Raw genomic sequence first — 13870 nt, forward strand, 5'->3', positions numbered from 1 at the left:
TGATAAGTGGCAAATAACGTGCATTGTACATGCAGAATTAAATGCATAAACCAAGAAGTTGCTGCCTGAGCTGTCCTGCTTCTCCAGAAGCTGCATGGTAATGCCATCTTACTGAGAACCACTAAAATACATTGAATTGTGTCAGGCTGCTGTACTTACCTGGCACATGCGCACTAAACTCACCTGAAAAAATAGGGTTTATCAATTTCAGTGTAAGTACCCATTTAAAGGTGTGACAAGTCTTAATTACTGTCAAACAACCTCACTGGCACACAAGTCTGTAGAGGGCGATATTCTTTTTGGCTGAGAGAATCTTCTCATTCAAAAGCCAATAAAAAGTCTGTGGACAATGGCAAGTGTTAGTTGCTGAACCAGTCCCTTATCTTTTGACTCAGAGGTTGTTCTCTATTGTGTGAGTTATGGGGTATTCACTATAATCTCCTTAAGGTTAAGTTCCAGCAGAGAGAATTTTTATTTGAGTTGGACTTATAAATTGGAAAACACAATCTAACTGTTTCCTTTCACACAGATACGTTACATTTTAATTGTTCTTAATGATACCATCTGGAATAATTGCATTGCAATAATGTCTTATACAATGTTAAAAACACAAAACTGCGGATGCTGGAAATCCAAAACAGAAACAGAATTACCTGGAAAAGCTCAGCAGGTCTGGCAGCATCGGCAGAGAAGAAAAGAGTTGATGTTTCGAGTCCTCAAGACCCTTCAACAGAACTGAGTGAATATTAGGAGAGGGGTGAAATATAAGCTGGTTTAAGGTTGGGGTGGGGGGGGAGCGGTGGGGGGGGGGGGGGGGGGTGGGGGGGGGTAGAAGTGGGGGCCGGGGGGTGTGGTTGTAGGGACAAGCAAGCAGTAATAGGAGCAGATAATCAAAAGATGTCACAGACAGAAGAACAAAGAGTTGTTGAAGGTGGTGATATTATCTATCTATTATCTAATTCTTAATTAGCACATTCGTTTAGATAATATCACCACCTTCAACACCTCTGTGTTCTTCTGTCTGTGACATCTTTTGATTATCTGCTCCTATCACTGCTTGCTTGTCCCTACAACCACACCACCCCCCCCACTTCTCTCTCCCCACCCCAACCTTAAACCAGCTTATATTTCACCCCACTCCGAATATTCACTCAGTTCTGTTGAAGGATCATGAGGACTGGAAATGTCAACTCTTTTCTTCTCCGCCGATGCTGCCAGATCTGCTGAGTTTTTCCAGATAATTCTGTTTTTGTCTTATACAATGTTCTCTGATTCATTGTGTTGTCTGTTATGTTTAGTTTGGGCTTTCTCTTGGTATAAAACTCAAATATTACTTTCACAACAGATTGCTGTTATGAATTTTGATTCTCATGCTCATCCAATATTGGACAAGTGTGGCATTTAATTTTTAAATTTATTGATGTAGTGAACACAGCAAAGCTAATAAAAAATATCCAGTAAAAGTTGGTGCTGTCAAAGCTTACAAATATGGGTCTATGAAAATATGTGATGTATCTAGGAATGATCGTGGGTGGGATATGAAGAAGTGTACAGTATCTGGGAATGGGTGAGATATGGTCTATAAAGAAGCGTAGGATACCTGGGAATGGTTGGGATATGGGTCTATAAAGAAGTGTATGGTATCTGGGAATGGGTTGGATATGGGTCTATGAAGAAGTGTGCAGTACCTGGGAATGGGTGGGTTATGGGTCTATGAAGAAGTGTACAGTACCTGGGAATGGGTGAGATATGGGTCTGTGAAGAAGTGTGCAGTACCTGGCAATGGGTGGGATAGGGGTCTATGAAGAAGTGTGCAGTACCTGGGAATGGGTGGGATGTGGGTCTGTGAAGAAGTGTGGAGTGACTGGGAATGGGTGGGATATGGGTCTGTGAAGAGTGTACGGTACCTGGGAATGGGTGGGATATGGGTCAATGAAGAAGTGTGCAGTACCTGGGAATGGGTAGGATATTGGTCTATGAAGAAGGAGGTAAACTGATTCTTCTCTTGTCATTTTTATCTAGGAGTCTGAGGCATGGGGTTCTTCCCCTGATAGAATATTTAAAGTGGTGTTTATTGGGAACTCCGGTGTTGGAAAGAGCTCGTTTATCCATCGATTCTGCTATGACCGATTTCTCACAGAAATTAATGCTACAATTGGTAAATATGGAACTTTTAACTGTGTGGTTTAATAAAAAAAATCTCTCCTTGGCTTTTCTGTTGTGAAGGGGCTGATGTGTCCTACCAAAGTAGCCATTCTTCATCCGTGATCCTAGGTCCCACATAATCTAGTCTAACGCCTCAGTTCAAAATTGAGGGAGTGCTGCACTGTGGAGAGAGCCACCTTTCAGATGAAATAATAGTCGGAGACCCCCTCTGCCCTCTCAATAAGACACAAAGGACCCCACAGCACTATTCAAGGAAGAGCAGTGGTGTTATCCTGGGGTTCTGTCCAATGCTTATCCCTCAACCAATAAATAAAACAGATTATCTGGACCATTAATGTTTGTGGGACCTTGCAATGTGAAAATTGGCTGCCATGTCTTCTACTTTCTTCAAAAAAGAATTAATTGGCTCCAAAGCATTTTGGGTGTCCTGAGGTCATGAAAGGCACTATATAAATGAAAGTTTTTCTTTCTAAACTTGGGCTGCCAACAGGCTATTTTACTTAGGACATGGTTAAGTCTGATTCTGTCCTCACCAAATGCCCTCAGGTATGCGCTTTCCAGCTAAATAACAGGAGTGGAGGTGTTCCAAATAAATGATAGGGAGGAATTTTCGGTAAATGTGTTGAGCATTTGTACAATAGTATTCGATTGTATCATTTTAGGGCCTAGCTTTTTCTCAATTTTGTTCTCACTGTAGCTGCAGGAATCAGTTCCTAAAGTGACCATGAACAAAGATTAGCTGACTTGGTACAAATTCAAGAGCTTTTTGGTCTATGTGTCTTGAACAATACTGGGCAGCATATTCACCTACAGAGACTGAAGAATCCTGCTTCAGGCACCATGAAGTGGGCTTTGTAGTCTTGAATGTATTAACAAGACTTTATTAACAACTCATAACTATGTACATGTATACAGTAGGGGATACAGGTATGGAGCTGACTCCACCCTAGATCTTTACTCATCTCTGTCCATCTCTAGACTAGGTCATGTGCCTTCTGACATTACTGTGTCTGAGTCCCACATTAACACTTTATGTACCAAGACCTTACTGCTTTACCTCTCCTAAGTCTTTATCCCATGGATATAGAGTTACCTTAGTTTACTTCAAGTCTTACATTGTTATGTCTTATGCATTACCCTTATTGTTACAACCTTAATGTTATTCCAATATTATTGCTATTATAGTATGAACATTAACAGCAATCTCACTAACAACATTCTCACTAACATATCTCCTGCCTTCAAGTCCTTGAAATTAGAGGTTCAGACAATCTGGAGGCCTTATAACTCCTTTACATCTCATTTGCCATTTTGTCGGGTGAGTGGTAGGCTCTGGTGGTTCTAGTTCTTGTTGTTGGCTTGAAGGTTGGACTGGCATCTGAGCATCTTCACCAATAGTCCTCCATTATGCGATGGACGGAGCCTGTCTAGGGAGAGGGCAGAGACTCCTCCTGTTGGATTTCACTGTGCCCTCTGATGTACCAATCTGGTAGGAGAGGTGTTGGTCCTCGTTCTGGCGGACGGTTGTCTCTTTTCTCCCAAGGTCTAGGCTCCAGACATTGTCACCTTGCTACAGCTGTGGCAAGTGTCTGGTAGGTGCCGTCTGCTGTGGCAGAAGTTTGCTTCTGTCTGTAGGGCTGCTCTTTTGCTTGTGTGGCCTGGTAGTCTTTGACTGGATTGAGAGTTGTGTATGAAGTTTCCTGCCCATCAGGAGGTCACATGGGGACAGGCCGCACTGTAAGGGCGTGGACCTGTGTGTAAGCAGTGCAGTAAGGAAGTCCTCATTTTGCTTCAGGAGGGCCTTCACCATACAGACTCCTTGTCCCACTTCACCATTTGACTGCGAGTATCTTGGGGAGCTGGTGTGATGGTAGAAGCTGGCTACAGTTGCAACATGTGCACAGCATTCATTAGAGAACTGAGGGCTGTTATCTGACATGAGCTCGTCCTGGATGCCATGGCTTGCAAATATCTCTTTGAGAGCTTTGATGACCATCTCCATGATGGTTATATGAAGTTGCTTTACTTCCACCCATCTGGAGAAATAATCTACGACAATGAGAAAGGACCACCAGTTTAGACAAACAGGTCTCCAGCTGGCTTTTCCCGTGGCTTGTTGGGGAATTGCACGGGGATGAGTGAAGTCCTCTGGCCTTGGCAGTGCAAGTACATTTGTGATGGTCTCTTCAATTGCTTTAGAGATACCTGGCCACCAGACAGCAGATTGAGTCCATGCCCTGCACTTAGATATTCCCAGATGAATCTTGTGTATCTTCTGAAGGACATCCTCCCACAGAGACCTAATGACTAGTTTGTCATAAACCAGGAGGTGATCTATGACTGTGAAGTGGCCTTGCTGTTCAAACCAAGTTTTGGCTGAGCCACCACTTAGTTTCTGACGAGGCCATTCCTATTGGCAGTAGGTACAGATGCAGCCACATTCTTCATTGCGGAGCTGCTCTTGGTGGATCTGTTGGACCCTGGCTGTGCTGGCCAGTAGGTGTCTGCAGTGGCCTGAGTGTAGGCCTCCAGCTCAGCACCAAAGGTGACATCTTGTTGCGTCAGAAGTTCTACAGTGGCTCTTGAAAGTGCATCTGCCTTTGTGTGATTCTTTCTCTGGTCACGGATGGTCTCGTATACAAATCTCATGAACCGCTGGTGAAACCTCCGGCTCCAAGGGACATCTTTGCGGGCTCCTTGTTGTCTAACAAGGAGACCAGTGAGTTATGGTCTGTCTTGATTGTGATTTTTGAGGCCAATAATGTGGTTGGAGAACTTCCCACATGCCCATAATGACCGCCAGAGCTTTCTTCTCGATGACCACATACCTGGATTCTGTGTCTGATAGTCATCTAGATGGGTCGCCATGTGGTATTCAACTGCTCCTGAAAGAGAACTGCATCCATGTCTGTGGATGAAGCATCAACCGCAATGGTGGTGGCAGGGTTGGGTCGTAGTGGGCTAGAATGTCAGTGGAGAGAAACATCTTTTGATACGACCAAATGCATGCTCTTGCTGGGACTCCCAATACAATGCTTAGTCTTTCCGGAGCAGGTATCTCAATGGTTCCATGACTAGTGAGGCAAAAGCTTCGCCAGCTGGTTTACCAGGAGACATTCAGATACAGAGGAAGGGGTGGGGAAGTCAGTGATCACCTTGGTTTTGTGTGGGTCTGCTGTGATACCTTTGCAGATGATGTGGCCCAGGACCAGATGAAGGGTTTGATAAACTGAAGCAATCCATGTCCAAATGCAGCAAGACCTGAATCATATCCAGGTTTGGGCAGACAAGTGGCAAGTAACATTCAAGCCACACAAGTGCCTGGCAATGACCATCTCCAACAAGAAAGAAACTAACCATCACCCCTTCAATGGCATTAACATCACAGAATTCCCCACTATCAACATCCTGGGGGTTACCATTGACCAGAGACTGAACTGGACTAGCCATATAAATACTGTGGCTACAAGAGCAGGTCAGAGGCTAGGAATCCTGTGGCGAGTAACTCACCTCCTGACTCCCCAAAGTCTGTCCACCATCTACAAGGCACAAGTCAGGAGTGTGATGGAATACTCTCCACTTGCCTGGATGAGTGCAGCTCCCACAACACTTAAGAAGTTTGACACTGTCCAGGACAAAGCAGCCCACTTGATTGGCACCACACCCACAAACATTTACTCCCTCCACCACCAACATACAGTAACAGCAGTTTGTACCATCTACAAGATGCACTGCAGGAATTCACCAAGGCTCCTTCGATATAGCATCTTCCAAACCCACGACCGCAACCATCTAGAGGCACAAGGGCAGCAGATAGATGGGAGCCCCACCACCTTGAAGTTCCCCTCCAAGCCATTCACCATCCTGACTTGGACATATATTGCTGTTCCTTCACTGTTGCTGGGTCAAAATCCTGGAATTCTCTTCCTAACAGCACTGTGGGTGTAACTACACCACATTATTATGACACAGCCGATGGTAAATGCTGAGTTGTTCAAATCACTGAGGGAAACTTGAAACAACTGTCATAACCAATTTTTGCTATTTGTATGCTTTGAGATGCAGGCTTTGAATTTAGTTATAATAAGACCACCAAGTCTCAAGAGATTTTGTATAAAACTAAATTAAACATTTATTAATTAAAAAATCATAAGCATATACATATATCTACAAATTACTATGATAATAGCTTCAAAAAAAATCCCCTAATTAATCTGACTCTCAGTTACACCTCCATTAAGGCAACAGTAAAGTTCATAGATGTAAACAGACCCCTGGCAAAGCACACTCTGGACAGTCGCATACAAAATGAGTTTCTTTCCACTCTAGGTCCTTGCAGACAGTGACTTCAGGCTTACAGGCTGGAGGCTTTGGATCTTAGAATCCCTTTTCTTTTACCAACAGCCTTCTCTTCCTTTATACATATATTCCTCTTTGAATGTAAATGCTCATTGTATCACTAGGTTTCTTGAACTTTACCTCTTTTAACAATAAAACCCTATCAAAACACCAATTTGATTAGTAAGCTTTGGAAAAAGTAAACACATTGTTTGATTTCTTCCGGCTAGGTGTAATACTGCTCCCATTCTTTTGAATGGTTTATTTAAAAAAATTGCCATCTTTACCCTTCACCTTGTAATTCCCAAGTTTACCTAACGAACATTTCAAATCTACTTCTCTTCTATACATCAAAGCTTCTAGATCAGCTCAATTAAGACACAGACACATACACACGTATAGGCCAGGATTTTCCGACCCTGTCGCAGGTGGGACCTGCCGCCGGCAAGGCAGTGCCCCAGCTAGAAGTCCATTGACTTGTGGCAGGACTGGAAGATCCCAGTGGAGGGCGGGTGAGGAAAATACCGCTCATAGACACAGACACCACTAGGACTCTATTTTAAAATAATTTCCAATAACACTATAGATGTTATCATATCTTCTTGAAACACATGGGGCTGAATTTTCCCTTTGAATTCAGTTATAATAAGACCATTGAGTTGAATGGTGGGTGCACACAGGCGCACTTCCAATTGGCACCCCTGATCGTAGGTGTGGCACCATTTTATGTGGGCGGGCCAATTAAGGCCTGCCCAGTGGGACATCTGCATGGAAGCACGATGGGCTCCCTGTGCGGGTGACGGGGAGGGGGGTGGGGGGGGGGGGGTTGGGGGGGGCGGTGGAGGGGAGGATTCCCAAAATCAAGGGTGCACTCTTGCACGCATGCGCATGAAAGTGTGCACTCATCTCCCTGAGGCTAAGTGCAGCCTCAGGGAGATCAGCTCAAAATGTTAAAAACCTAAAAATAGAAAAATACAATTTCCCTAACATGTCCCCTCATGTGACAATGTCACATGAGTTGAGACACGTCCATAATTTTTACAAACCCTTTATTAAAATTTTTAGAAACCTACATGAAACCTCACCCCGCCCGTGAATGAGGTTTCATGCTTTTTCTAATGCCTACCAGGGCTCCTGGCCTGCCTGCCAACCTTAAGATTGGACGGCAGGTCCTTTAATTACTTAACAAAAATAAAAATACCTGGAAAAACTCAGCAGGTCTGGCAGCATCTGCAGAGAGGAACATAGTTAATGTTTTGAGACCGTATGACTCTTCAACAGAATGAAGGAAAAACAGAAAAGAGGTGAAATATAAGCTAGTTGAAGTGTGTGGTGGGACAAGTAGAGCTGGATAGAGGGCCAGTGACAGGTGGAGATTGCCAAAAGATGTCATAGACAAAAGGACAAAGAGGTGTTGAAGATGGTGATATTAGCTAAGGAATGTGCTAATAGGTGACATTAAGAGTAGAAAGCAGGTCGAGCAAGGTACTAATAGCCCTAGTGGGATTGGGGTGGGGGAAGGGATCGAAATAGGTTAAAAGGTAGAGATAAAACAATAGATGGAAATACATTTAAAAATAATGGAAATAGGTAGGCAAAGAAAAATCTATATAAATTATTGGAAAAAATGGGGATCGGAAAGAGGGTGGGGATAGAGGAGAGAGTTCATGATCTAAAATTGTTGAACTCAATATTCAGTCTGGAAGGCTGTAAAGTGCCTAGTCGGATGATGAGGTGCTGTTCCTTCAGTTTGCGTTGAGCTTCACTGGAACATTGCAGCTGGCCAAAGACAAACATGTGGGCATGAGAACGGGGTGGAGTGTTGAAATGGCAAGTGACAGGGAGGCCTGGGTCATGCTTGCGGACGGACTGAAGGTGTTCTACAAAGCGGTCACCCAGTCTGCGTTTGGTCTCTCCTATGTAGAGGAAACCGCATTGGGAGCAGCGAATGCAGTAGAATAAATTGAGGGAAGTGCAAGCGAAATGCTGCTTCACTTGAAAGGAGTGTTTGGCCCTTGGATGGTGAAGACAGGGGAAGTAAAGTGGCAGGTGTTGCACCTTCTGCGGTTGCATGGGAAGGTGCCGTGGGAGGGGGGTTGAGGTGTAGGAGGTGATGGAGGAGTGGACCAGGGTGTCCCAGAGGGAACGATCCCTATGGAATGCTGCCAGGGGGTGAAGGGAAGATATGTTTGGTGGTGGCATCATGCTGGAGTTGGTGGAAATAGCAAAGGATGATCCTTTGAATGTGGAGGCTGGTGGGGTGATAAGTGGGGACAAAGGGGACGGTTTCATGGTTCTGGGAGGGAGAGGAAGGTGTGAGGGCGGATGCGCGGGAGATGGGCCAGACATGGTTGAGGGCCCTGTCAACCACCGTGGGTGGAAAACCTCGGTTAAGGAAGAAGGAAGACATGTCAGAGGAACTGTTTTTGAAAGTGGCATCATCAGAACAGATGTGACGGAGGTGAAGGAATTGAGAGAATGGGATGGAGTCCTTACAGGAAGCTGGGTGTGAGGAGCTGTAGTCGAGGTAGCTGTGGGAGTCAGTAGGCTTGTAATGGATATTGGTGGACAGTCTATCACCAGAGATTGAGACAAGGAAGGGAAGGGAAGTGTTAGAGATGGACCATGTGAAAATGATGGAGGGGTGGAAATTGGAAGCAAAATTAATACATTTTTCCGGGTCCAGACGAGAGCATGAAGCAACACTGAAGCAATCATCGATGTACCAGAGAAAGAGTTGTGGGAGGGGGCCTGAGTAGAACTGGAACAAGGAATGCTCCACATTACCCCATAAAGAGACAGGCATAACTGGAACCCATGTGGGTACCCATAGCCACACCTTTTATTTGAAGCAAGTGAGAGGAGTTTAAGGAAAAAATTGTTCAGTGAGAGAACAAGTTCAGCCAGACAGAGGAGAATAGTGGTGGATGGGGAATGTTTGGGCCTCTGTTCGAGGAAGAAGTCGAGAGCCCTCAGACCATCCCAGTGGGGGATGGAGGTGTAGAGGGATTGGACGTCCATGGTGAAGAGGAGGGGGCTGGGGCCAGGGAACTGGAAATTGTTGATATGATGTAGGGTGTCAGAGGAATCAGGGATGTAGGTGGGAAGGGACTGGACAAGTGGAGAGAGAATGGAGTCAAGATAGCAAGAAATGAGTTCCATGGGGCAGGAACAGGCTGACATGATCGGTCTGCCGGGACAGTCCTGTTTGTGGATTTTGGGAGGAGGTAGAAGCGGGTCGTCCGAGGTTGGGAGACTATGAGGTTGGAAGCTGTGGAAGGAAGATCTCTGGAGGAGATGAGGTCAGTAACAGTCCTGGAAACAATGGCTTGATGTTCAGTGGTGGGGTCATGGTCCAGGGGGAGGTAGGAGGAAGTGTCTGCGAGTTGATGCTCAGCCTCTCCTTTAATTACTTAATTGACACTGTCAATGCCCTCAATTGGCCATTGACAGGTCGGCGGGCCCGTAGCTGAATTTGCTGTGCCCCCGCCTTCCTGAAAATTTGAATGGAGCGTGTTGACATCAGAAGTTCCCCCCGACGTCAACGCGTGTCATTTTACGTGTTGGCGAGCGGGCCCCACCCCTGCTCACCCACATGTAAAATCTTGCCCATGTTCTGCAGCGGTTCAAGAAGGCATCTCACCACCACCTTCTCAAGGCAAACCGGGGATGGGCAATAAATGCTGGCCCTGTTAGCAATTCCCACATTCTGTGAATGAATTAAAAAAACCTCATTCATCATCAGTCCTGCCTCTTGCAGCTGTTCCAACATTGCTGTGTGACCCTTTCGTAATGCTCTTCCACCACAGCCCCATGAACCAGGACAACATCCATGTGGCAAATGACTCCCTGAAGGCCCTGCAGGATGTCTGACATTGTGCGTGGAATATCTCTGGTGCCGATGTAATCCCAAAAGGCAGACGGTTGAAGCGAAATCTGCCAAAGTGAGTAGCAAATGTAGTTAGGAGCCAGGAGTCATCATTGAGGTGGAGCTGCCAGAAACCCATGTTAGCGTCTAGCTTAGAAAATAATGTGCTCCTTGAAAGCTTGGTTACTTTGGACATGGGATGGACTTCCCTGGCCAAGACCTTGTTAAGCTGTGCGAGGTCTATGCGGATGCAGAGACACACATTCGGTTTTTGGACTGGGACCATCCCCTACCATGTGGTAGGTTGATTGACTGGGGAAATGACTCCCATATTAACTATGCCATCTAGCTGTTGCTTAACTTCCTCCATGAGGGGGTGAGGGGCCTTTTGTGGAGTGCAGAGGCACACTGGCTAGTCTTCACTCCTGAGCGGGATCCTGTAGGCATTTTTCAGATGCCCCAGTCCCATGAAGAATTTCGGAAACTCTTGTCTGTATTTGGAGCCAGGCACTTGCAGGAGGTTAAATTGATACAGGCATTGCGGCCTAACAGAGAGTAGCCCTGATTGTGGACCACGAAGAGAGATTGTTTTGTTCTTGTACTACAGGGTGGCCTGCAGGGTGCCCTTTACTGGAAGGCAGAGTCCTCCTGCAGCGTGAGGTGGAGTGTCCATTGTCTGAAGTTGGAGGTCCTTGAGCCATGGTTCCTTGTCTGACAGAACTGTCATTACTGCCTCTTGAATCAAATTTAATATTTGTTAGATGACCATTTATTAGGATGTCAGCATTCCAAAATGAAGATCCACAGAGTTTTGACTTGCACAGTTTATCAAAGTGCCCCTTTCTGTTACAGTGGAAGCATTGGGCCATACTCCCAGGACACTGATCTTTCCTGTGAGATACTTCACACTACGGCACTGGCAAGGTCACTCAGCTGGGCATTTCAGGAATTGCTTTCCCTGACTTGGATTGTCTCTGTGCCTTTGTGACCTCAAAAAGCTAGACTGAGGGTTGGTTTCCACCCCTTGTTGTATTCCTTCCCCTTAGGATGGTCCTGTGTTGCTCACATAGCTCAGACAGTCTAACTGGCTGGATTGCCTGGTCTAGGGTAAAAAGCCTCTCGCTTGCAGGTCTGCAGAATTTTACTGAAGTCTGGAGCAACGCTGTCCCATAAACATGTTTCCTGCCAGGGACTCCAATTTTGTGACAGGTCTGCGTCATGGTTGAACGCCAGTGGGGCTGAAATTGTGGAATTCTGACCCATTTTGACGATTTTTACAAGTGTGGGTACAGCTTTAAGAGATGATAGGCTTCCAAGATGGCGTCAGCGTTCACTGCGGAACAATGGATCTTCCTGTGCTTGCCAGTTTTTGGTGGGCTTTCCAAAATGGCGGCAGCATGCTTCTGTCTGAAAAAGAAGAGTCTGCAATGGCTGCTTGAGTTGGCTGACTGCCAACTTAATTTGATCAGCGGTCTCGCGTTGCAAGTCAGGATGCGTAGAAGAGAACCACAGGCTTGCTGTTTAGGAAATCGAATGTTCGCAAAGTAGGCTAAATTAATTCTTAATTTAATTTGTTTTTTTTTCCTTTGCGGAACTCGGGAGCCATGTGTTGAGACACTGAGCCGGGGATTGGGATTAGCAACAGGTTTCTTTCAAACGGCACTTCTGACTGAATGAATGAAAAGGGGTTTCGCAGGACTGGCTGGGCTGGAATCTCACCCCTGCTGGCTATGAGCTTTGCTTGCTGAAGCTGGACTTTTTCTTTCTGGTGAATTTTCTCCACATCTGTAGCTTCAGTTGGGAATTTCTTTCAGTTCAGAATCCATTGAAGGCATCCTTTCTCTTAGTGTTTTGCATTCTTGTGAGGATAAGGGTTTTTGATCCGGGCTCTGTCACCATAAAGAATCTTGCTTCATAGTCTTGAGTATATTAATAGCAAATCTTTATTAACAGCTTATAACTTAATACATATATATAGTAGAGGGTACATGTATGGAGCTGACTCCATCCTAAGTGTTTACCCATCTCTAAACTGACCCTGGTTCTGGGTCATGTGCCTTCTTGCATCACTGTGCGGGCGGTATTGTACTCAGTCCCACATTAACTCTGTATATACCAGACCCCACTACTACAGAGACATTGAGAAGCTTCATTTTAGAGCTTTTAAAAATAAAAATCACCTATGACCGGTGTTTACGTTAAAGGGGATGACAGCTGTGGCTAGGTGGTAGTACTCTTAACTTTGAATCAGACAGTTGTGGGTTCAAATGCTGCTCCAGAAAGTTGGGCGCAAAATCTAGGCTGACATTCCAGTGTAGTACTGAGGGAGTGCTGCAGCAGCAAAAGTGCTGCCTTTTGATGAGACCTTAAATCGATCCTCCATCTGCTTTCCCTGTTGGATGCAAAAGATCCTATGACACTACTTTGAAGAAGAGTAAGGGTTTTCAGCCCAGCACCCTGGCCAATATTTAACACTCAATTGTTACGTATGCCTATTGTTATAGTTCGTATGTTTTAGAGGTATAGCTTTTTAGTTTTAGAAATTGAATTTCACATGTAATTCCATTGGGGAAAATCTCTGGTTAACATCTAGAAGCTGTAAAACCACACAGACTTAAGATAATTACAGTTCAAAAGATAAATTGTGTTTACTGAATAAAGCCAGATTAAAAAGGTGAAAGTCATAAAATGGCAGGTGGTCTTGCTTAGCTAAAAAACTGGAGATGTGATGTCTGCAGTTATTCCAATAAATTATATAAATTATTCATGTGGTTTTGATTTTCATATGAGGAGAGATTGGGTCACCTAGGCCTGTATTCACAGGAGTTTAGAAGAATGAGAGGGGATCTCATTGAAAGGTATAAAATCCTGAAAGGGCTGGACAGACTGGATGTAGGGATGATGTTTCCTCTGGTTGGGTGGTGGGTGGGATGGGGGGGCGGTTGTGGCAGGGGGGATGCATTTAGAACAAGGGCCACAGTCTCAGGATATCGGGTAGGCCATTCAGGACTGAGATGAGGAGAAACTCCTTAAACTCAGAGGGTGGTGAACCTATAGAATTCTCCACCACAGAAGGCTGTGGAGGCCAAGTCACTGAATATGTTTAAGAAGGAAATAGATTTCTACACTGTAGCTGGGAGATAAAGCCAGACCTACACCTGAAGTAGAGTAAAAGTTAGATCTATCATCCATGATGCAGCCTGTGATTGGGACCTGGGATTCAGTGTGAGGCAAAGTTGGAAAGGGGTAAAGCGACTGGCAGATTTGTTTAGCTGGAACTAATGGAAGAAATCTACAGTAATCCTCTCAATAAGAAAGCTGTTAACCTTGTTGCGATTGGAGTTGTGGAAGTAATCAGCTTGTTTGCCATTTGAAATCATAGCATTGGGCTATTAGAGACCAAGGTTCTGATGTTTTAAGCCACTGCACAGGAGTTGCATGGAGACCTGTGCTGGAACTGTGGGATCCAGAGTTGTAAGGTCAGTAAAGAAATTGGAG

General features: G+C 45.1%; 1 protein-coding gene across 1 annotated transcript in view; it reads left to right on the forward strand.

Moving 5' to 3' along the window:
- Positions 1–13870, forward strand: part of cracr2b (calcium release activated channel regulator 2B) — a 164623-nt gene that overhangs the window by 136099 nt on the left and 14654 nt on the right. Inside the window, exon 13 of the mRNA XM_041196657.1 lies at positions 2023–2158. Coding sequence (XP_041052591.1) covers positions 2023–2158 — 136 coding nt within the window. The remainder of the gene's footprint in view (positions 1–2022; positions 2159–13870) is intronic.

The sequence above is a fragment of the Carcharodon carcharias genome, chromosome 10 (assembly GCF_017639515.1).
Source record: "Carcharodon carcharias isolate sCarCar2 chromosome 10, sCarCar2.pri, whole genome shotgun sequence".
Classification (NCBI taxonomy): Eukaryota; Metazoa; Chordata; class Chondrichthyes; order Lamniformes; family Lamnidae; genus Carcharodon; species Carcharodon carcharias.